Source organism: Trichoderma harzianum (assembly GCF_003025095.1).
Source record: "Trichoderma harzianum CBS 226.95 unplaced genomic scaffold M431scaffold_10, whole genome shotgun sequence".
Lineage (NCBI taxonomy): Eukaryota > Fungi > Ascomycota > Sordariomycetes > Hypocreales > Hypocreaceae > Trichoderma > Trichoderma harzianum.
In genome coordinates this window covers 233794-256993 of record NW_020209258.1, presented here as the reverse complement: position 1 = coordinate 256993, position 23200 = coordinate 233794, and the positions used below count along the sequence as shown (strand labels likewise).

General features: G+C 47.4%; 9 protein-coding genes across 9 annotated transcripts; 2 read left to right on the top strand and 7 right to left on the bottom strand.

Annotated features, from left to right (window-relative positions):
* Window positions 1-19: 19 nt before the first annotated feature.
* M431DRAFT_532696 (hypothetical protein) lies at window positions 20-1708 on the bottom strand (the record flags this gene model as incomplete). The annotated part of the gene is made up of 3 exons (XM_024920871.1): window positions 1560-1708; window positions 1179-1498; window positions 20-1116 (listed from the first exon to the last, which is right to left on the bottom strand). The coding sequence occupies exons 1-3, from the start codon at window positions 1670-1672 to the stop codon at window positions 20-22; spliced, it is 1530 nt and encodes a 509-aa protein (XP_024771764.1). The 5' UTR covers window positions 1673-1708.
* A 567-nt stretch (window positions 1709-2275) lies between these two features.
* Window positions 2276-3874, bottom strand: M431DRAFT_147878 (hypothetical protein; the record flags this gene model as incomplete). The annotated part of the gene is made up of 5 exons (XM_024912761.1): window positions 2276-3034; window positions 3098-3258; window positions 3317-3454; window positions 3514-3673; window positions 3739-3874. The coding sequence occupies 5 exons, from the start codon at window positions 3872-3874 to the stop codon at window positions 2382-2384; spliced, it is 1248 nt and encodes a 415-aa protein (XP_024771763.1). The 3' UTR covers window positions 2276-2381.
* A 618-nt stretch (window positions 3875-4492) lies between these two features.
* M431DRAFT_510299 (hypothetical protein) lies at window positions 4493-6795 on the bottom strand. Its single transcript, XM_024919442.1, has one exon. It carries the CDS (start codon window positions 6768-6770, stop codon window positions 4605-4607), a length of 2166 nt encoding a protein of 721 aa, XP_024771762.1. The 5' UTR covers window positions 6771-6795; the 3' UTR covers window positions 4493-4604.
* Window positions 6796-7409: 614 nt separating this feature from the next.
* Window positions 7410-9148, bottom strand: M431DRAFT_120562 (carbohydrate esterase family 4 protein; the record flags this gene model as incomplete). The annotated part of the gene is made up of 4 exons (XM_024912106.1): window positions 8720-9148; window positions 8419-8660; window positions 7740-8386; window positions 7410-7652 (listed from the first exon to the last, which is right to left on the bottom strand). The coding sequence occupies exons 1-4, from the start codon at window positions 8977-8979 to the stop codon at window positions 7410-7412; spliced, it is 1392 nt and encodes a 463-aa protein (XP_024771761.1). The 5' UTR covers window positions 8980-9148.
* Window positions 9149-10618: 1470 nt separating this feature from the next.
* Window positions 10619-11264, bottom strand: M431DRAFT_210385 (hypothetical protein). Its single transcript, XM_024913444.1, has one exon. The coding sequence runs from the start codon at window positions 11107-11109 to the stop codon at window positions 10756-10758; it is 354 nt and encodes a 117-aa protein (XP_024771760.1). The 5' UTR covers window positions 11110-11264; the 3' UTR covers window positions 10619-10755.
* A 392-nt stretch (window positions 11265-11656) lies between these two features.
* On the top strand, window positions 11657-13983 carry M431DRAFT_510297 (hypothetical protein). The gene has a single exon (XM_024919441.1). It carries the CDS (start codon window positions 12020-12022, stop codon window positions 13808-13810), a length of 1791 nt encoding a protein of 596 aa, XP_024771759.1. The 5' UTR covers window positions 11657-12019; the 3' UTR covers window positions 13811-13983.
* Window positions 13984-15409: 1426 nt separating this feature from the next.
* Window positions 15410-17462, top strand: M431DRAFT_497384 (GMC oxidoreductase; the record flags this gene model as incomplete). The annotated part of the gene is made up of 4 exons (XM_024917586.1): window positions 15410-15458; window positions 15517-15786; window positions 15858-17279; window positions 17350-17462. The coding sequence occupies 4 exons, from the start codon at window positions 15410-15412 to the stop codon at window positions 17460-17462; spliced, it is 1854 nt and encodes a 617-aa protein (XP_024771758.1).
* Window positions 17463-17615: 153 nt separating this feature from the next.
* M431DRAFT_538638 (glycoside hydrolase family 75 protein) lies at window positions 17616-18439 on the bottom strand (the record flags this gene model as incomplete). Its single annotated transcript, XM_024921039.1, has 3 exons — window positions 17616-17873; window positions 17929-18276; window positions 18341-18439. 3 exons carry the CDS (start codon window positions 18437-18439, stop codon window positions 17616-17618), a joined length of 705 nt encoding a protein of 234 aa, XP_024771757.1.
* Window positions 18440-19786: 1347 nt separating this feature from the next.
* Window positions 19787-22577, bottom strand: M431DRAFT_510295 (multicopper oxidase). Its single transcript, XM_024919440.1, has 6 exons — window positions 22082-22577; window positions 21966-22021; window positions 21736-21906; window positions 21509-21679; window positions 21320-21451; window positions 19787-21241 (listed from the first exon to the last, which is right to left on the bottom strand). The coding sequence occupies exons 1-6, from the start codon at window positions 22271-22273 to the stop codon at window positions 20116-20118; spliced, it is 1848 nt and encodes a 615-aa protein (XP_024771756.1). The 5' UTR covers window positions 22274-22577; the 3' UTR covers window positions 19787-20115.
* Between the last annotated feature and the right edge of the window lie 623 nt (window positions 22578-23200).

Genomic DNA, 23200 nt, shown 5'->3' with positions numbered 1-23200 from the left:
CTTCGCGCTTAAGGATGAATCAAGATAGCGCGAGTTCCCAGTGTCTTCGCCTAATGATATCAAGCCAATCTAATAAATGACCAGTCATTGGACCTGTGATACTCGTATGTTGCAGCCATAGTTCCTCCAAGACTGACAATGCAGAGGCGGCGTTTTGAAAGTGTCGATAGGTTGCGATGTGCTGCAGTCTTTCGCGGATAAACTGCATTGTTGACTTGGATCGAGTCTCGCCCCCAGCCATGAATAGAGGGAACAGCGAAGTGCATTCCGGGAGGCATCCTAGTGGCATCTGCTCTAATTGATATACGATTGAAGTAACCTGGCTTGCAATCTTGCCTTCAAGCTCTGTGCTTGATCCTAGTATCCTGCGCCTCATCACGCGATATAGGTGTATGAGAGCTGAGCTTCTATAGGCCTCTGCGAGATTGACCAGGCACTGACTGTTCGATTCTGGGCATTTCCAGTCTTGAAGCTCAAATTCTATCGAATAAGCTTGAGAAATAAGATCTACCGTTTGAGAAAACGAAGAATCGTCGGTATCGTGTGAAGATGAAGATATCGACTCAGAATCGCTGCAAGGTGATGAGCTTTCCATTTGTCGGATAGCGTCACCATTCAGCGAGCTGATTTTGGAAATCAGCGCCAGTGGCTCAGATGCCAGCCCGACATAAGAATCCAATTCGTTCACTGGCTGTGGGATCCAGTATCGCCCTGGTATCAGAGGCTCGCGATCCAATGTTACGCTCATGAGGATGTCGTGATACGCGAAATTTCTTAGTAGCCACCGAATCTCATATGGAGGATTCTTCAGGCTTCCATCTTGTGATGACGAGAGCCAGGCGTGTCGGATTATGTGCGCGGCGCCCACAAGATGGTTACGCCACTCCGCAGTATCGCCCAAGACAGCCGACATGGAGCAGAAGACGAGACAGCAAGCCAACGAGACTTCAGGTAATTCGTTCTTTAACAAAGATGCTGTGAAAGACTGCAGAGCCGTAGATCGATGCTCGAGGGCTTTGATACGATAGGTGTCGTCGCAAAGGGACAGGTGAGATGATGACCATGCAATTAACATATCAAGAAGCGCTTTCTCCTCAATTGCCATGGGTAAAAGCACTGTTTCATGTTATTCACCGTGTTGTACCAGTTGGAGGAAAATCTTGGGAGTAAAAGCGCACCAGAAAGAAATCCGTTATTCTCCAAATTGGTGGTTAGCATAGTATTAAAGATCTGAACATAGTATCTCAGCGCCAACTTGCGATCCAGTGATCGACGAGCAAGTTCTGGGGCATCGCTCTGGAGAAATTGAAAAGGAGCGGGTGCGATTGGGATCGTTAACGGCACACAGGAATGATTTGTCACTCGTGGTCGCTGTGATACCGAATGTGATGAGGAGGCAGAGCCTTCCCCTATCTCATGGGGACCCTGCCAGTGACAGATGAGATTGAGACGAATGCAATGACCACAAACATCTCGGACACCATCGCATCGCTTCCTCCTACACGTTTTCCACTCCAGTCAATCACCTAAATCCGATTCATGGGGTGGATGTCCTGTACCTTCGACGGCATGTCAAGCACCCCGTTCTGTTGCGCCTCCGCGGGACGTACTCTTCTGGCTGATCTTGATTGACCGAAATATTCGGCAAAGGATTCTGCAGGCTCCCGGCCATGTGAGACTCTTTGAAATGCCTTGGATCCAATAACGGTTGTAGAATCTTGATTCGTTTGTCAGTTCGAGGGTCCGTTCGGAGGCCTTGCTCCGTATTACTCCGGAGTTTGCTATCGCCTTAGTCCCAACCCCGCACGACTAGAGCAATGTTAATACGGGACAGGCTAGGGATTCGACGGTCTCTTTATCATTTAGCACAGGAGGTACGAATTTTCCGAGAGATTGCCGATGATACTTGGGCACTTAACCAGAGCTGACGAGGGAGATGGAGACTAACTACGGCTCAAAGTTTGATGTACGCGGCTAAAGCAGTTTCGTGGTTCGAATTGCACATCTTGAAAATTAAGTAGTAATTGCTTTAGTTATAGAGATTTGGAATATACGGAACGATAAACGGTAATGGCAATATCACATTTTAGTTACAACTACGTTGCCCACATGGTTTCATGAATTGAACAGTTGAAGAATGTACTCCAACTAGAGTAAACGAAGAGAGTGGTCACAATTAGACATCGTTATTATCGAGTCACTTATGGCGAACAGTGAAAGAGACTGAGAATTGGGGAAAATTCGTATTCTTTTTTCCTTTCTATATACTAGGTATAAACGAACTCGATGTATTATAATTATTTGTCAGAAGAAAAGAAAAAGTCGCTCTTGTGTTGTCATTATCTAAACATATCCCACCAGTTTTCAATCCGTCCTCATTATTAATACACGATATGGAACTGTCCGCATGTAGCCATGCCGTACGTGTTTCCATCTGAATTCGGATCGACGTTCATCACGGGGTGTCCCCTTGTGCATTTGTCAGAAGTACAACCCTCGACTGGGACATTTCGGTTCGTGTAGTAGTTCTCGCAGATAGAACCACCAGCGCTCATCTTCCAGAAAACACAGTCGTTATTTGCGAGGCAGTTTGAGCAACAGTTGGAGAGATCACCGCCGCCATCTCCACGGAAACCAAGGACTACATTAGGGTTGGATGGAGGGCCTTGGAGGATATATTTGCTGACGTTGGTAGGGTCACAAGGATTCTCGGTCTGAGTGACTGTGCTTCCGGTAGTGACGGTGGTGGCTGCAACGACTGTCGTTGTAGTGGATTCTGTGGCAGTTGTGGTTTCCTCAACCGTGCTGGTCGAGGTAGCCGTTGTGGTGCTAGTTGAGGTAGTAGTCAAGGTAACCGTCTGCTTGGGCGGTGGTGCTCCGTTGACATGAGTTGTGGACGTCTTGGTGGTCGTGACAGTTTTGCAGTTTCGGTCTGTGACAGTCTTGGTGATGATCACGGGGCGGTCTTCCTTGGTTTTGGTGACGACCTTTGTGACTCGAGAGCCACAGCTCTTTGTCGAAGTGAGGAAGCATGCTAGAGAATTAATATGGTTAGCTTCAACCCTCATGACCACGTTAGTGCGTTGAATCAACATACAGCAATCCCGAGGTAATTCGTCGTAATGGTTCTCAGAGCGCTTCATGGTAGGTGCGAAAGTAGGTGCCAAAGTAGATGGTGGTCCCTGAGCGGAAGTGGTTGGCGGCGCCTGAGCGCAAGTTTCGGGAGCCCAGCTGAGAAACGAAGTGCTATCTTGGGTACTGCCAATTGTCAGTTCAGCATGTGTAGACTCCATGGCGGACACACGAAGCTACTCACGTCGTAACTGTGGTGCTAGAAGTATCAGTCTCCACAGAGGTTGTAGTGATAGTGACAGTCGAGGAATCAGTTTCCACATCTGTTGTGGTTGCGACCGCCGTCAAAGTGGCCCAGGCTGTGGTTGTGTCTTGATGAGTGCTTCAAGAGGCATTCAGGTTAGTCAAATGTTTTTCATCCCATTCAATGCTGTAACATACATAGGGTCCGTGACTGTGACGATTCTGGTTGATGTTTTGGTACTTGTTGCGGGCTTCACGGTTTTGGTTTGAGTGATGGTTGGGTGGCGCGTGACTGTGCTGGTTCTGATGACGGTTCCTTCAGGAGCTTCACACGTCGAGCGTCGGATGTGTCGAGAGTCTAATTATAAAGCAAAAGAGATTAGTATCTATAACGCTTTTTCTTTCCTCCAGAACTCAACTCACTGATGATAGCATTGCACTCTCTTGCCGTCCACCAGGAGACATATCGGCATGAAGGCGCAGGAGGATGGCAAGCCGGGTCACGAGCCTCCACAGCGTTCAAGACTGACAGCGCAACGGAAAGGGTGAGCAACTTCATCTTGAATTGATGATAGACACTGAGGTTAAAATTGATGTTAAAGCTTTGACAGTCATGAAAGTGGCTGCTTCAAACTATTTATTACGCCTACGAGAATCATGCAAGGAGAGATCATCCCTACATTATTGACATTTGCTCGTGGACGCCAATTGCCAGCAGCTCATCTTTGAAGCTATCGCTTTCTTTTTAGGATATGGCCACTGTCTAGCTAGATCGATAGTTGGAATCTGAGTCTTTCAGGGCCTAGATTCGTGAGCTGGCTCTCTGGCTACCTGAGACTATTCGCATTTAGACTGCCGCCAGCAGCTTAGCGTTCGCCACTTTACCCCTGTGCCGCCGTCTTCGATTGGGCTCAGGGACGGCAATTAGAAGCAACTGACCCAGCATGGTAAGATTAGCGGGCCACGAAGCCCGTGCTGTGCGTTAGCCGCTGAGTTATTGTTCAGCTGAATGGAGATTTTCTTTGTTTACCGAGTTGCTGGAAAGCATCTGGAGCATTTGCCCCTTGCCTCACGCACAGCTATGAGCTGAAAGCTACCCAAAAGTGGTCTTATAAACTTGAATGTGGCCATTGGGCTGGAAATTGAACATTAGCATTTCACTGGCCTCTGGTTGTGGGCGAAAGAAGTCTTCTTTTCATCGGAGACTTGATAGAGAAAGATTCAAAACTGAGTGCTACTATTTAATTGCGGTGATCGGTGTGTTCGATGATCAAATGATCGCCTCAGCTTTAACCCAGCGTGATGAACTTGATGACAGGATTTGACGCATCCCAGGCCTGTTTCAGCACTCTCCCAATGCCCAATCGAGATGCCATCTCCCGGTTGTCATCCCATTCAATCAGCATCACGTTGTGCATCAGACTCTGCTCTGATGGCGTACATGCTGAAGTAATAGGATTGAATCCGGAAAACTGGGCTTCAGACAAGACGATAAATTCGTGTCGAGACGGGTCAAGCTCTGGTAACCTTTCCCCATTCAAGATGAGGTATCCACTGAGTTGTCTTTCCGATTGCCCCAGAAATAGGTGCACTTTGATCGGACGGTCCAATGATGACTCTCTCTGGCCCGTAATCAGGCGATCTCTCTGCCGCGGAGCGATGTGGAACAGTGAGCAAGAGGTCCAAAACTGTAGCAACGGGCGCTGCTGTGAATCGAGATTGCTTGTTGGCACAATGTTTAGTGAATCAGCCATTAGCTCAAAAAGAGGCACCCAACAGAACGTATTTGAGCTCCTCTCTTTACCAAACCGTGACTCGTCTATCCCAACCCCGATCTGGTTGATAGGCTTGGAGATCTGGCTGTTCTCTGTGTAATACCATTTTAGAACAGGCACTATTCTCTCGGTGTTCGAGGAGTCCAGTTCTTGGTAATGCGCTTGTCCATTCCATCCTACCCAGGACCAACTAGGCAAATACGTCTCGTTGCCTTCTCTCCGCTTTTGCTGAATTGAAGGAATCCACAACAATGCCTGATCCAGGTATGCTTCTGGAAGGCCAGCAAGAAACCTAGAGATCAGATAGCGCTGAAGAATACTTCCAAAACCTTGAAATGCAGCCAAAACATCATCTTCAAAGGTAAACCGTCTCTTGGTGTAACCTTGAACCACCTCCATGTACTCAGTGATTGCATCTGGTCGTTGCAGCGGCAGCGGTGACAGCGTCGGATTAGGCGCTGGCTGGCGTTCATTGAACCTCAAACCATCCCGCAACTGTCTTAGACGCCTTACTGGGCGAGCTTTGATGATAGATGAAGTATCCTCTAATAAATGGCTAGATGCACACTGCCATACTGCCTGGCCTTCTGTTGTGAAAACTAGCAATCGCTGCGATAACAGTTGTTCTTGGTATGTCCACCCTCGAGTTGCCCATATTGACTCCGTGATATCACCCGGTGATGGAGCCGCAGCTACAAGAGTGAGATCGTGCCAGATAGTGGCTGCTGACTGGTTAAAGATTCGCGAGCCTGGGCGTACTCCTCTCAGTCCGGCATTAGCATCTGATCCATATGCCGCAACTATTGTCAGGACCGCAGCCCCGTAAATTCTGTCCATCTTGGCGATTTGTTCATCTTTTTGAGGCGAATCCTGAATGATACAGAGACGATCGACCCATAGATATCTTTCACCCATAGATCTGACCACGCGCATTGCGTCTTGAACTGTCCTGGGTACGTCGGCTATATGCTGTTTCAGGCTTCCAGGGCGTTCAAATGTTTCCGCGTTATCCTGGTCAAGTTTCAACGTTGCAGCCCGGCCCCAGACATAGCTCAGTGCGATATAACGACAATCTTGAGGCGCTGAGATGATGCAGTTATCGATGGTATCAACAAGATGAAACTCCTGAGGCAAGGGTAACTTGTCTATTTGTTGGCCAAGGTCCCGACAATACGGTAGATGCCGCGTCTCGCAATCTCGGAGCCACTTGCTACACAAACCCAAATCTATGCTGTCTGTGGAGACAAACTGGACACATTGAAGGTGATCATCGCCTCTATCCGTGAAAATGGGGCAGATGTTAAACTTAATTTCGACGTCTTCTGGAGTCGGTACTGGAAGTAGATCGACTTTTAGGATGATAGTTTTTGTGAACTCAGTGATGCCATGCTCTGCAATGCCCGTCTGACAGTCGCGCTCGAAGAAGAATGTCAGAGGTTGGCCGTCGACCTGGCGAATAACACGACCACTGCGTGTCAGATTTCGTGCCTCTCGGAGCAGGAGGCTGCAGAACTGGCAGGTGGCTTCAACCTTTTCGGCATCTTTAACGTAAATAGGTTGTAGTTGCATGTTCGTAACATCAGGATCAAATAAGGCCGAGAAATTGATCTGCCAACAGTCTCCGCAGAGCGAAATGGGATTCAATTGGATGTCTTTGAAATCATTCGCTAAAGAATCCATGACGCTCTTATATGTGAGGTTTTCGGACAGATGTATCCAAATATGCGAAGAGCCTCTTAAAACATAGACAAAGAGAAGAAATGGAACCCTGCAACCCGCGTTGTGTTCTGCCTAAAGTCCCTCAGCTGAAAACTATATACAATTGATCCTTCAGTAGGAAAAGCACGTGATAAATCCATTACTAACCACGAACTCGGCGATTTCCTTTTGCGTTGTATCTATACAGGGCTGATGTGAAGCAAAAGTGGCTTACACGATATAAATTTCCGAGGTCGTGTGCCACTACTGGGGATTAGCGACAACGGTCGGAAATTTTACGACATTGCGGAGTAGGGTAACCGGAACTTTGCTTTGTCTTTGAGAATAACTTCCAGAAAATACTGCTGGATGACAAGAAACTTATTCATATTGACTTGTTCCTAGTACGGGTGCAGAATCTCGATAGTACACCAAACAGCTGACACCCACCGCTGGAGAAATGGGTGAATATACATGAACTTTATCTACAGAAGCTGGGCACCAAATATAACATACTCGTAATTACTTTTATCCAATTAGACATATTTCTCAAGGACATAGATAGCAAAACAATAATGATGAAATTGATATGGAAAGGTCCCTACTAAAACAAAATATTAATTAAACCATAGAGTGACCAGAATGACCAAACATCCCGCACCGACCAAATCCCTCCTGACAGCCTTTCATGCAATGGGCTTCGGTCGCTCCACACCATCCACGCTGAGAACAACAATTCTCAATTTTCTGATTCATACAAGTAGTGTTACCATGTGAAGGACCGCAACGACCGTCAGTGGTAGGGTTATGATAAACCACGGGGACGGAGGAGTTAACGGCAGGGTAAGACCCATTAGCGGGGAACTGAGTTGTGTTGGTTCCCGGAAAATATGGCTTGGAGCTTGGGTAAAGGAATTTTTTCAAAAGATCAATAGGGCTTATTCTCTTGACACGAGGGGTTTGGGGGGCTTGAATCTCTTTCGCTGTGAGAATCCGCTTCTGATCTTCTCCATCTGGCCTTCGGTACCAGTTCTCTTCTGGATCTCCGAGACATTCACCGACAGTTACGGCCTCGAAACCGGCATCGTAAAGAAGATCGAGGAGGTACGGGACGAGAGTGTGCACTGACTCAGCTACTGTGTCGTGTTCGATTTGGAGGTATGAATCAGTCTCTGGGTCCTTTCCTTCAAATGCCTTTTCAGCAATAATCTGGGAGATCTCAATATCATCTTCGTGCAAGTAACCTTCAGTGTCGAGATTGAAATACGTGACGTGGTATCCCAATTCGCCGAGCCACTCATCGACGTTTGTATCACTGGCAGAGTAGGGGGGTCGCATATATGTGGGAAAGAAGCCAAGAATGTCTGCAATGGCAATCTCGTTAAAGAGCATCTGCTGACGGACTCGTGACCTGTCGACCGTGGGCAGGCGTTGATGGGACCAAGTGTGACTGCCGATTTGGTGCCCATCCGCCTTCATACGATGGATAAGACGAGGCCAGTCTGTGGATGGGTCATTGATTGCTCCTTTTCCCAGATTGCGACCTGTAATGAAGAAGGTAGCTCTAGCCCCACGTTCCTGTATTATTACATCAGTATCTGCTCCCGCCAGGCTAGCATTGTTTCTAGACGAACCTCAAGAATGTCCAACAGCGCCTCGGTGTAGTCCCACGGGCCATCGTCAAAAGTCAAGGCTACAGTGCCCGGCTTGGAGCAATGATAAATTGCTTCTCCATATGGCACAGAACCCACATGATCTCGGGGCCAGTCTTCAGTGTCAGCCCCTTTGGGTCGCCTATTGGCATCGCAGTGAGGACCATAGTCAAACTGACACGCAGGAGCCGAACAGTAATAGTATCCTGTTCCGCACCATCTAGTTCAAGTCAGCTTCCTATTGCCAATACTCCCGGAGTCGAATGTCTGGGCGCTTACCCTTCGCTAGAACAGCATTCATCGTTCTCACATCTGGTGCCGAAATTGACACCACAACGGCCGTCCTCCGTGATTGGAGAATCTAGCGATAATGGCACAAAGTCGGCATTGGCAGCTTGAATACCATCTCTTTTTGACTGAGCAGAAAACGAAACTTTACTTCTCGCTATTGGGCTTTGCGGGATAAATGCTGCCCCATATGCACTCTTGATAGAAAGAGCCGCAAGAGAGACGCTCAGAATGAAAGAGTAGCCAAACATCGTGAATGACTTGACGGAAAACAGAATTGGTATAGCCAATAACGACTATAAGGTTACCAAAGATTAGGATGTCCAGACGGACTAAAAGGGGTATATATACTGAGGAGAGGCGGTGCAGTTGTATAATGAACGGATATTGGCAACAGCCCTAAACACTAAAAAATAAGCATATTGATGTCAATGGTTCCCTTCATCACATCACCAACAGTAGAACTAAAAGTCAATAAATGGAAACGAGGTTTCAATCTGGAAGATCAGGCCGCATTAGGCAAGAAAGACCGACGACAAAGAACCAGTGGATATGATGATGAGAGGGAGAAATAATTATGACGAAGGAAAGCGAAATGACAATGAGTAAACAGACTATGTGGTTAAGGAGTCTCCTGAGCTCATGGTACCGACCTTCTGGTAGGGGTGTAGGAGTGTAGACCACTGAAGTGACTTGATAGATAAAGTATCAATGTTCATATACCCTTCTTATAACTTGAAACAACACGGAGCTCAAGCTTTTCGTTTATTTTCGCAATCGTATACAAAATGTGGAGTTTCTCGAGATACACCCAAGCCCCTTGAGCGGAATATCGTCATAAGTATCCGTATAGGAGGCAACAGATATCGTGTGAGTTTCACTCCGATCCACCTGTAGGGAGGGTTTTATACAAACAGAGCTAATAGCTAGATGGGAAAGTGAATGCTTCAGGATGTATCTAGTGATCTTTAGGAAGATAGCTTTTATATGTGTGGTAACCCATGTATCCAAGGAATTCGGGCAGCATACGGAAATCTTTCATCTATAGATGTTTCGTAGCACCAGACCTCCAGCTAGAAACACGGGGCTTGAATATCGACATTGTCGGCGTATGAGAAACAGCTGCATACTGAAGTAATAGCCCCCATATGCGACCAATAGGACAGATTTAATTATAGAATATCTTCAGTTTCGAATGCATGCATTAGATAAGAACAATTTATTGCTGCAGTACGAAGCGCCACCGGATGATGCCATATTTGTAGTGAATACGAAGCATCACGCACCATCAGAGAGCGCTGAACGAGTTGCCTCAATAAATCATTGGATACCACAGGCATATCAAATTTGTTGGTCATCAAAGCTTAATCGGTATGAGGTCCGTAAGTCCGCCTCGTAATGCTCTACGAATAGTTTTAGATTTCCAATGCAACCGTATAGCTGGACCAAGGCACACATGAAGCCTGGGTCAACTCAGGTCGGCTGATCACGTCTGCCTGTTTGAAGTGGTGGGACAAAAAGTTTGTCAGCTTCTCTGCAACAAGTCTTGGGCCTGTGTAACGGTCGCTGGGCTGAAGACAGCGCACATGTCCAAAATTTATAAAGTAGTCATTGATCAAAGAATTAAAAGACGTCATCAAAATTCACACAGTTTTGCGCGAAAAGGTCGGGGTTACACGAATATTTGTAGTTGTACCGTTTCAATCCGTTACAGGGACATTCGACCTCAGCTCATCAAGCCTATCACTTTGATCATAACCAAGTGAGGCTATTTTTATTAACCTTGGCATCCGAACTATGTCTTTGGAGCTGAGACATTGGTTATCAGCCCATCGCAGAGCATCTGGCCGGATGCGAAAGGGAAAAAATAGAAGGGCGGCGCCGCTAGCAACATTGTGGCGCGAAATGCTCCGAGAGAGGAGCTTTCTAGCTTCTCCGAGCTTGGCTTAGACTGAACTCTTGAACTCTCGCGCCATTGCTGGGGATCATTTTGTCCCAGGGCTGTGCCTGGAATGACGATGGAAGCTTCAATGTTTACGGGTGCTCGGAGCGCCACGATTACTCGTACAAGAAATTTGCTCAAGCCCCTCCGAACAGCATTTCGTGGCTGCGGCAAAGGGCGGGCGGACCCAACCGGTGAGAAACTGAAGCTGCGAAGCTGTGTTTGTAGATGCCAAGATTGAACTATTGAAGTGGACGGAGAGAAATTTTCGAATGAAAAAAAAAAAAAGGAAGAAGAAAGGAAGAAGAAAGGAAGAAGAAAAGAAGAAGAGAAAGAAGGGGAAGAAGTGGCAAGCTAGGACAGGAGAAGACAAGCCAAGCGATGAGAGAAATCCGGATGTGATCTGGACCAACACCGAGGTGGGCTTACATGGAGCCATTTACAACAAAATATTGAAGCCAAGATCCAGAGCACGGCCACAATACACATTTTTTCTACAGCTAGAAAAGTGGCTCAAATACTCGTAGGCCACTGATTCCGCCGTTCCCTATCGCTTCATCGTCTTCCGACTGGCTGCAGGATGCTCGTGGTATGTACACGCGAAATCACGCCCTGAGAACATTGAACCTTTCCTCTTCTTGCTACTCACTGTCAGCGACTAGCATGGGTTTCAACATATAATACATGATAGAACCACAATCTTCTAGGGGGGTTGCACACGACTCGGCCACCGTATTCGGGCTCTTGATGATTGTCCCAGCAGGCGATTGGCTGTATTACGACCTCAATGCGAGTCGTTTCACCGACCGGGGGCTTGGCCATGATGGATTAAGCCAGACTGGGCATCAGAGACCGACCGATGGAAGGTTTTAGCGGTTCTAGTTGGCTGCAACGGTGAAGTTTTTTCCCCCGACGCTCCATCGTGGCCCGCTTTAATCTGATCATCAGATAACGCTGAAGGATCTAAAACTGCTGGGTCTTTGCTCCTTCGGGCCACCATTGCGGCGCAACATTGACCGAAAATTTTCTTTGATCTAATCGATCGCATCAGGCAGATGCTTTTGGGTTGACGCTAGAGAATGGATATATAACTTGTGCTACAGCCGTGGCGCCGGAGAGACTCCCCTGCTTGTAACTCGCATATGCACATGCATCCTCGTCCGCTTCCGGAACACTTTACTAGTGACAGCCCTGGAAGTCAATCCGTCGATCTATTGGGTTGCGGATTAAGCAGGTCCTTCTTTTACTTGTTTCATCATCTTTGGTAGAGACAAGGAGAGACAGACGGTGACACTGAAATCTCGTGGCCGTCGTCTCACCTTCTGCACCTTCATCACCAACCACCAACCATGGCTGCCGACTTGAACCCCGCCTCCCTGCCTGGGGTGGAAAAGGCTGCCAGCCAAGTCGTAGCCAACGACAACGAGAAGAGTGTTGACAAATCTGCTGCCGACCTCGTCAGAAACATCAAGTCGCCTGGTGTTTCCCGTATCGAGGCCATCTCGAGCTGCATCACCTTGGTCGACCGCATCGCAATCTTCCTCAGCGTCCTTCTGCTTGCTTACTGCTATGGCCTTGACGGCACTCTGCGATACACCTACCAGCCGTATGCCACTGGCTCGTGGGACAGCCACTCTCTGCTGTCGACCATCAACGTCATCCGCGCCGTCATCGCAGCGGCAGCTCAACCTACCGCCGCCAAGATTGCCGACGTCTTTGGCCGTGTCGAGCTGATCTGCGTCTCTGTGTTTTTTTACGTCCTTGGAACGGTTATTGAGGCCGCAGCCACCAATATCGCGACTTATGCCGGCGGTAATGTCATCTACCAAGTCGGCTATACCATGGTCCTGCTGCTGGTTGAAGTCATTATAGCCGACATCACCTCGACCCGTGCCCGTCTCTTCTTCAGCTATATTCCAGCCTTGCCCTTCATCATCAATGCATGGATTAGCGGCAACGTCGCCAACTCCGTCCTGGGAGCAACTACCTGGCGATGGGGTATCGGAATGTGGTCCATCATTTACCCAGTCTGCGCTCTGCCGCTCATCATCAGCCTCTCGATTGTGGGCCGGCGCGCCAGGAAGCAGGGTCTCCTTGTCAACTACCGCTCATCGTTTGAGCAGCTGGGCTTCAAGAATCTCGTCGTCGAGCTCTTCTGGTTGTTGGACGTTATCGGCATCCTCCTCCTCATCGCCGTCTTTGCCCTCATCCTCGTACCTTTCACTCTAGCTGGCGGTATCCACAGCGAGTGGCGCACTGCCCACATCATTGCACCGCTCGTCGTTGGTGTTTGCTGCATCCCATTCTTCATCTGGTGGGAGCTCAAGGCTCCTCACCCGCTGGTCCCATTCTTCCTCATGAAGGATCGAGCTGTGTGGGCTCCGATGGGCATTGCTGTCTGCCTCAACTTTGCTTGGACGATGCAAGGCGACTTTCTTTATACTGTCCTCGTCGTCGCCTTCAACTTCTCCATCACAACTGCGACCCGAGTCACGTCACTGTACTCGTTCGTCAGCGTTATTATCGGAGCCATTCTCGGCTTGGTGGTTTACAAAGTTCGCCGCCTCAAAATCTTCGTCGTCGCCGGAACCTGTCTCTTCATGGTAGCCTTTGGATTGCTCATCCGTTTCCGTGGATCCATCACGAGCTCCAGCCGAGTCGGCGTCATTGCAGCTCAGGTTGTTCTGGGTCTCGCTGGAGGCATGTTCCCTTACACTGCTCAGGCATCTATCCAAGTTGGCCTGAGGCACGAGCATTTGGCCGTCATGACGGGTCTCTACCTAGCAGTATACAACATTGGGTCTGCCTTTGGAAATACTGTTTCTGGAGCCTTGTGGACACAGCTGCTCCCCAAAGCTTTGGAAACCAGACTGGCAAACATCAATTCTACATTGGCGATCGAAGCTTACGGCAACCCTCTTGTGGCCATCCTTCCATACCCTCCTGGTACACCTGAGAGAGACGCCATCGTTGATTCATATCAGTACATTCAGCGCCTGCTCGCCATCACCGGTATTTGCATCTGCGTTCCGCTCATTGCATTTTCGCTCGCAATTCGCAACCCCCGCCTCACTGGCGAACAGACCTTGGCTGTGGATTCAGATGTCGAAGAGGCGCAGGTGGAAAACGCACACAAATAAGCGTGGATGCAGATCAAGAAAGCAGAGTTAATTTGAAAGAGGCGAAAAGTTGCATAGCGATCTTACATGTGGAAAGATAGAGGGAGCTATGAAATGCTCCTGTCCACCCGTTTATAATGTATATAATTAGTAGCATTAAATAATAATGACGATTACTGTTCAGCATTTCGAGACCCTAGCAAGCTATACATATCCCGTTCCTCTTAATCAGTCATGCGTTCGTTTTATAAATGATTAGTCGAATATTAGGAGTGGTATAAAGTCATTGAGCCAATCAATGCCGCCAGTCTATCCATATCGGGAAGAATGATTACAACACTTCACAAAGAAAGCTGACAATGATGAAGTTGTCTGAGACGAAACGACGTGATTCCATTCCACACCAGGGCATTTTACGATCATGTTTATTGGATGTGTGCGCATAATCGTGCGCGGTTTTGTCTTGCAACGGTTCCGGCCGGTTCCGGGCAACAGCCTCCCTTATTACCCTACATCACGGGAGTCCGGAAAAGGCTTAAGGGCTGGGCACGGAATACGCGTTAAAACTCATATTCTAGCGCTTCAGTAGGATCCCATCTCTAGCATACACGTCAAAGAGGGATGTAAATTACACAAAAGACGACGCGGCAAATGGAGCGGGGAGCGGGCACGTCGGATAGTGCTTGTGCATACCCGATTTGCCGATGTTTCTCATGTTGATCAAGTTTGGGGCGAATTATTTGCATGTGCCCAATCAACAATGGCCAGCAAGCATTGCTTGGCTAATTAATTTTAGAACATTGATGTCCCTTACATCCAAGCCAAGCAATTGAAGAGCCGTCTAGCCAGCAAGATCAACGACAACAAAACTAGTACCGAGGTAATAGGCCATTTTACAAGACAAGCCACACTTCGACACGTTGACACGGTCTCTATATTAACCTTTCGGGATCCTATCAAGCCATGACAACTCACCTGAGATATAGTGCCTTGGCTATCATTTACCGACACATCTCCCGTCTCATCCAGTAGGTAGTAGCTTCAATCATTTAATATGTCAACTTTTTCCGAGAGACACGGAAGCTGGCCCTAGCAATAAAATCGATGAGTTTCAATCTCCTAAAGCCTCCTCTCCCTACCCCTCTCCGGAGATATGATCCCTCGGGTCTCACAGCAACTATTACCCCGCAACTCTATGGACTGATATTGATCCAATGAGATTCTGGGCAACTGCAGCTCTATACCCATAGCCGTTGGTCCATGCTGTCTTGTGCATGAGATGCGACACGGATTGCTGTTTGGGGGTGTATTGGGGCGGGCTGAAACTGGGTCAATGCCGTAGTACAACGACTTAAACATCAACGCTCTTGTTTAGGCGAATAGATCTAGAACGGGCACCATAGACATTGCATACGAGGGGTACGTAACAGCGCGGCTTGGAATCAATGGTTGCGGCAGGTGATGGAATGGACCTTTTACTAAATTCTTTATAATTAAGTCTCTGTCTCTGTGTTTCTCTCTCTTCCATTGTGCTCTTCTCCTTCGCCAGTAACCTCACCATCCAAGCATCATCGTACTCTGGGATTCCGGTACTCAATTGAGACTCCTTACTACATCATCATGTCTACTCACAAAGAGGGAACTGAATACGATATTATATTTGCTGGCGGTAAGTTCATCCACGTCAATTCACCCCTTCATCCATCATGAGGCTTAAATCTGTCTAGGAGGCACCGCGGCCTGTATTGTAGCCGGGCGGCTGGCGAAAGCAGATCCCAATCTGTCTATCCTAATTGTCGAGCGTGGCAAGAACAACTTAAATGACCCAAATGTCGTCAATGCCTCTAGATATCTCTACCATCTAGCTCCAAACTCCCAAACATCCATCGCCTACAAAGGTAACAAGACGGCTGATCTCAATGGTCGGGAGCCCGTCGTTACCACGGGCGGCATGCTTGGCGGAGGTTCATCTATCAATTTTGCAATGTATACCAGAGGTAATGCTGATATAAACCAACCCAGTCTTGACACAGTGGCACAATAGATCTATCTAACGTTCCATACATAGCGTCGGGCGTTGATTACGACTCCTGGAATACTGAAGGATGGGATGCAAAGAGCCTGCTGCCCTTTGCAAACAAGTTGGAGACGCACCATCTTGACCACCCTGCAGTTGACAAGAGCTTGCATGGGTATGACGGCCCAATCAACGTCTCTTTTGGCTGTTACCACGCCAAGGAAGCCCAAGACGACATACTAGCCGGTGCTGAGGCTGTTGGGCTTCCTGAGATTCCTGACATGCAAGACTTCAAGACTATCGGTGGCTTCTCTCGATGGCTTCGATATGTTTCGCCCGATGGGAAGCGACAAGATACGGCACATCGCTACGTACACCCACTTATGGCTTCGGGAAAATACCCCAACCTTCATCTGCTCGTCGAAAGCACCATCAGCCGTGTCATTTTTGAAGGCAATCGAGCTGTTGGTGTGGAATATTTGCCAACTGCATCCAACCAGCCTGTCGCCAATTTTACTAAAGGGCCGCCGTTGACTATTAAGGCGAGAAAGCTTGTCGTAGTCTCAGCAGGGGCTCTTGGAACACCGCTGATCCTTGAGCGATCTGGAGTTGGCAAGGCTGAACTGCTCAAGAAGCTGGATATTCCCGTCGTTGCTGATGTACCGGGCGTTGGCGAGGAATATCAGGACCACAACCTGATCTTTTACAAATACAAGACAACGCTGAAGCCCGATGAGACACTTGATGTTTTGAATCGAGGCGATGTTGACTTTTACGAGGCGGCTGAGAAAAAGAATCCTGTCGTTACTTGGAACGGTGTCGACCTAGCAGCCAAACTTCGCCCAACGGATGAAGAAGTTGCACAGTTGGATCAAGAGTTCCAAGACCATTGGAACCGCGACTTCAAAGAGCAAAAAGAAAGACCTTTGATGCTGCTAGCCGTTGTCAGTACTTACCTTGGCGACTACAAGACTTTGCCTGAAGAACAAAGTGGACCATCTCAGTACCTCTCCATTGGCATGTACACAGGCTATCCGTACTCTCGAGGTGATATTCACATCACCTCCAAAGACCCTGACGCCCCACCTTCTTTCAACACAGGTTTCCTCTCCAAGAGAGTAGATATGACAAAGCAACTTTGGGCATACAAGAAACAGCGAGAAATATTTCGTCGCACGAATGGGTTTGTAAGCGAGCTTGCCGTGGCACATCCCAACTTCCGTCAAGGCAGTAAAGCTGCTCTGCGAACCGCGCCGGAAGTTAAGGGTGGCTTCAAGACGCTTGAAGAAAGAAAGCGTTTACCGCCAATTGAGTACGATGAAGAAGACGACAAGGCCATTGAAGAGTTTATCCGGTCGAACATTGAAACGACGTGGCATTCTCTGGGGACTTGTAAGATGGCTCCAAAGGAGAAAGGCGGTGTTGTGGACAAGGATCTCAATGTTTATGGCACAGTTGGGTTGAAGCTTTGCGGTCAGTATCACCTTCTCTCATGGCCTTTCTATGCTATTCTTTCATGACCGCGTTACTTACTATTATGCAGATCTCTCAATTGCCCCCGAGAATGTTGGCGCCAATACGAACAACTCGGCTCTTATTGTTGGAGAAAAGGGAGCAGATATCATAGCCAAGGAATTAGGCTTGTATTGTAATTGATGAAACATCCTTGACACATTGCGACATATAGGCAGTTTTAGCAATTAATTATCACTTATTATACATGGTATACATTAAGCATCATATGATATGTCGCTCAGCGCTATTCAGGCTTTCTATGTAAAATTTCTCCCAATAGTATAAGTCATCTCTCTAGGCCGGAAGACCTGCAACAAGGCTATCACCGAGATCCTTGATGCTATTCTCAAATTCTTCAGTGCTTCCGGCGCTCCAGTTGGCACTGGCACCAGGCACAGCACCGGAGCCAGTGAAACCGATGTACAGAACGTCCTTCTGGTCGTGTCCGTTGTCGCCGGTGAGGCCATCATTGGGGAAGCAGAGTTGCGCTAGAGAGATAGAAGACTCTCCAGTAGAGGTGAAGCCGTTGGTGTCTCCCCAAACGCCGTAGAACTGCGTTGCGCGTTAGGAGATAACCCCAGTGTTGTTGAATAAAATAGCGACTTACCACTTGATTGTTGCAAACAACGGCAACGATGCTCAAAGGCTCCATTCCAAAGTCCTGGGGCGCAAAAGAAGGGCTGGCACCCTCGTTGCCAAACACGACGTAAGGGTGAATGTTGGCATCAAGGTCTTCGATGCCGAAGCTCTGAACGGTATCCTGGAATGCGGTCTGCCCTTGACCACTGGGGTCATTGGCGCAGGCTCCAGCTGAGTTGTTGGCACCGTCACAGTCAACATCCATGTTGTCATAATTGCCGTCGGAGCCCTTCAGGAAGATGACATTTGGGATATCGCCACAGTACTGTGCACCGCCTTCGAAAGCATCGGACAGAGGATTTTGACAGTTGCCAGACTGCAAAAGCATCAAGTGTTAGCCGGGGTAATGGATTTGTCTTTTGGATTTGAGATCGCCTTACGATATGGTTGTCGTAGATTTGTCTCAGGTTATCCGGAAGATCGAAGGCAGACGCAGCTACACCAAGAGCGGCGACTGTAAAGATTGTCTTAGAGTACATAGTAGATTCTTAGAGAGATGTTGTGAAATAAGATAAAATTTAGACGATTAAAGAGAGTCGTTAATGCTATTAATTAATGACAGTAGATTGTGTAATTGGAGAGAGAAAGTAATGTGAGCGGAAATCGCTCTTTTATGATCTATCAAGTGTGTTGAATACCCATGAGTCGACATGTTTCCGTAAGCTGGGTATTTTGAGTGTAAGACGTTTGATGATCGACGTCGACCCATATCAAACAGAGCATATACGAACACTTCCATGTTATTTTCTGGGAAGGAGTGTCAACTTCGTGTTTTGAAACCCACCGCACGGCCAAGGCGTTGTGTCAAAAGGGAATGCGTAAACATCCTCTGACAACCGCCGATCAAGCGATGCAGAAATAGGAAGGTAGCCTCTATTTTCGAAACAAAAAGCGTGAAATGTCGATCCAAATTAAGCTCATACGATCTTACTTTTAACCTTGGCCGAAGAGCGCCTTTTGCCGAGTCTAATTATAGTAAGGAGTCAGTAGTGTGGAGATGGCTTGCTTCATGTTTCTAGCATGCTGTATTGTACTAAGCCGGCGACCAAGTCAGATCAGGCCTGACAGAGGGCGATCGCATATCGGCCCTTTCCACTGTCTTTCGGTTCACTAGCCGTTTAAGACAGGTAACGTCAACTGTTCCAATATTATTATACCCTGTACTCTACTAAGCCTTGACTCTTTAAGGTCCACTTCCGACTGAAGATGAAGTTGACAAGAGGTAATGTGGAGACATGAGGCGCTGTCATTGAATCGATTGACTGGATGACTGGGTAAAAGGAACGTGAGATTTGTTCGGACATGATTACATCCTTTGATGGCAGCCTGTGAACCATTGGGCAACAAAAGACTCAAAGTAAGGCTGCGCTGGTATATGGAGGACAGAAGACCAAAATTAAGCTGCATATACCAAAATGGAAGAGGATCAGCTTATGTTTCGACAATATTATGTGAGAAGAATATCATTCAGTCCCTACCATTTCGTGACGGTTCTATCTTGTCAAAGGCCCTTTAGTAATTAAAGTCTCAACCTTGGGTAAAGAGACTAAATGCTTATCTTATCATATCTCTACAAAATAATATCTACAATGTGCCATGATATACCCCGTTAATAATGAGCTATTAATACTTCATGTCAAACACCTATCTGTTTTTCTATGAGTAATCAACGCCTGGTTAAGTCAGTATACTATGTTAGTGTTGGAACCTAGAGTCGCTACAGAAGCTCTTGGAATATTTTAGGGCACTACTGCACATAATATCAAATGATAGCTTGGCAACTGGATGATACTACGATATATCTATCCACAGTCTAGTGTTACATACCCGTATATTGAGACATATATTGAGACATACATATATTGAATGTTACATCTATTAAATGTTACGCTTATTAAGTGTAACACATACTGAGAGTTACACATATTCAGTGTTACTATCATTGTAGTAACCTCTGGCGACAGGATGTTGTTTCTGGCATATTTTGGCTGTCACAAAACTATCGCCAAAGACCTCTAGCATGCAGCATATACGTGGATTCTCTAGCTCTAAGTGTGTTCTTCTATATCAGCAAAACTAGACACTGCATATAAAATTAGCAACTTAACCCCCCCATACGTAATATTTGTCAATATCCGACTGGTGCTTTCGATCGTTAAGTGAGCCTATACTCGGTTGGGATAGTATCTTCCCCGGGCCAGGCATCCACACCATCCATGATGACAATGCCCATTCCGCCCATCAGATGGAGCTCGATATGGCAGTGGAACAGCCATGGACCTGGGTTATCCACATAGTATCTGAAAACGCTCCAGGAAGCCTCGCCACCGATGGAGAATTCTGTGATCCACGTGTCGCGCAGGCCAGGAGTCTCCAGGTTGAAATCCTCGGGCCGTATATCAATTGCCTCTTGAACACTGGTGTAGTTCCAAACACCAGAGCCAAAGCCAATTCTCCATGTCTTGCTGCCGTGCTTGTGAATGAAGTGCTCAAAGGCAGATTCATCGCCAGGCAGAGTAGAGACCTGCAGAATAAGATCGACCCAGGTTCCATTCTTAGTACGGATCACCAGGTTTTCACTCTCGGTGCCAAGAGTGGAGTTGGGAAAGAATAACAATGGGTCATTGTTGTGAAAATCGATGGGTAATAGGTACTTGGTGTTCATGGTATAATTGTAGGGTGCGCCAACGCGACCAAGTGCGAGAAGAACTTCCTGGTCAGCATTGCCAGGTCGGGGCTTGTTCGGAGGCCAAGGCTCCGCGTGGTCCGTCTGCAGCATCCATGGGAAGTATGAATTTTCCTCGACCTCTGGTGAAGCAGGGTTGCCTCCATAGGAAAGGTATGGTGAATCCGACGTTTCATCGTCCTCATGCCCTTCGTAGACCATTACGGCGTAACCTCCGAGTACCTGGGATGCTCCAGAGTTGGGAATGCGCATCTGGTATCTACCCGGTTCTTGATCAAGTTTGATCATGACCGAAAAAGTCTCGCCTGCTGACAAGACTGCCGAGACGAACTTCTTTGGCTTAACGTAGTTGCCGTCAACCTCGTACAGATAAAACGGGTGGTCATCAACAGAGAAGGCAATCTGAGCAATAGTAGCGGCGGCTACAATGTGGAAACTAACCCAGCCATTGTTCTTGGATGGGTCGACAGTGATGGTTGCATTTGCATTCTCTGATGCAACGCAGCCTTCTTGGACACGCGGTGGAATAAGATCTGGGCGTCTAGTGACGTTCCAGGGCCCGCCTTGAACTTGATCGAGGTCCGCTGGGAAACATCTGACGGCATAAAAGTAAGTATTCATGAAGCCAAGTGAGATTGTGGGTGGATGTTGCAATTGTATGCCTGCCACTTACCCTTTGTCTGAAACCTCAGTGCCTGGTGGGAAAGCATCCTCAACCAGACCTGGAGCAAGCTCGCTTTGAAGGAATTCCTGACCCGGGCAGTAAAGATTGCCTACACCGTTGACCAAAATACTATCGAGGCAGCTGTTGTAGTTTGTCAGTCAAAGACGTAAAGGGAGGGTTGTTAATTACTGAACATACAAGACGAGCATGCCCGAATCAGTAGAGATCTTCCAATATTCATCGGAAGTATACTGGCTCCAATCAGATACAACCAGATATTCGGGGTCAAGGGCAGCCTGCTCCATGGCCTTGATGTCCTCTTCGTCATCGCTGATTTGTGCCCATAGGTCTGTGCGATCTAGCTTCGGCCTACACCCTCGTTAGTTGGCATTCGAACATGAATCAGTGGCGTAGGTGAGTCAGACCTGATGTGTATGGCTCCGTAAAGTCCATCAACGAGAGACATCCTCTCATGAGAGTGATACCAGTGGTTCCCCGCAGGAGACGCCTTGAACTTGTATACGAACTCCCCACCGGCTTTGATCGGGCGCTGCGAGAGGCCAGGCGTGCCATCCGCCCAAGGAGTATCTTTTTGACTGAAAGGTGCGCTCCAGGTTAGTAAATTATTCAAGTTACTAGATGAACTTCGACTTACTCTAGGCCATGCCAGTGCACGGTAACATTCTTGGGCATGTCATTGTAAACTGTTATCTATTGGGCGCAGTGTGTCAGTATCACCTGATGGAATAGTCAGAGGGAGGAGGCACTCACTTCAATGTCATCCCCTTCGTCCCAAACAAGAGTTGGGCTAGGAAATTGTCCATTGGTGTGAATGAATTCTCTTTCCTGTCCATTCGGAGCACCTGACTCCCACGTAAAACGCAGAGTTTCTTTGACTGTCTTTGCCCAAGCGGTGGACTGCAAAGCAGTTGCTACCAACAGCACCCGCGAAAGGCGACTCATCGTGAATGACAGTATTTTTGGAAACAATGTCTCAATCAAGGGGGCTGAAAATCATTTGCTTGAGACAGATGATTGTAGAGATACCTACTGGAACACGAGTTCTTATATCGCAAATCGGGCAATCGTGGCAAGAGACAAACAGCACGCGAAATTTGGGAACAGAATAGTGCCGAAAGGGGCAGAAATAGTGCCGAAAAGACAAAAACGAATAGGCAGTTAAGAGAAAATCTTGGCATGGCGACGCTTTCGTCGACTTCAGGTCGTACAAATGAATGCTCTCGGTGCCTTTCACGGCTGCTTTTGCTGCCGGCATGTCGATCATCTTCGATCGTATTCAAAATAGTCCGATGGTTGGCTTCAGCTGCTTGCTACTAGTACGTATATGGAATTTATTGGAGGAATCTCCAGAGTGACCAAGGGAACGGAAGATTGAAAGCAGCGTCCGTGGCCGTGTTTTCCGTGTCTTGTCCCTTGAGTCGTGTTGGAATCTCAAGATTCCGGATTGGGAAGTGCCGAGGAATATCGGCCGAGGTAAATCGGCAGTATTTGAGACATAATTACACACTTGTGTAAAGCGTCTAATTTGTGTAACGGAGGAAAACTAGCTTAGCATTGGTAAATCAAGTAGTAGAATTGTAAAACCTAAGGAATTGAAGTAAATACAAAAGGTAGTTTTACTTCATGGATTTGATGTTGGTTGGTTAGCTGTTCATTGTTTTAATGAAAATAACCTTAAATGTGATGGAACTTTATGTTGAGTGATTTTGTTGTTTTTCTTCAGAAAAATTACTTTGACCAATGAAAATCTGCTCCATCTAATCCAATTTATTGAAGTTGAGGGTTTTTCTTCCCCGTTGAATGAAGTTTATTTGTCAAAGTTTTCTTGAATATATTGGGAATGTGCTACAAGATAATTTTTTCTCCTGT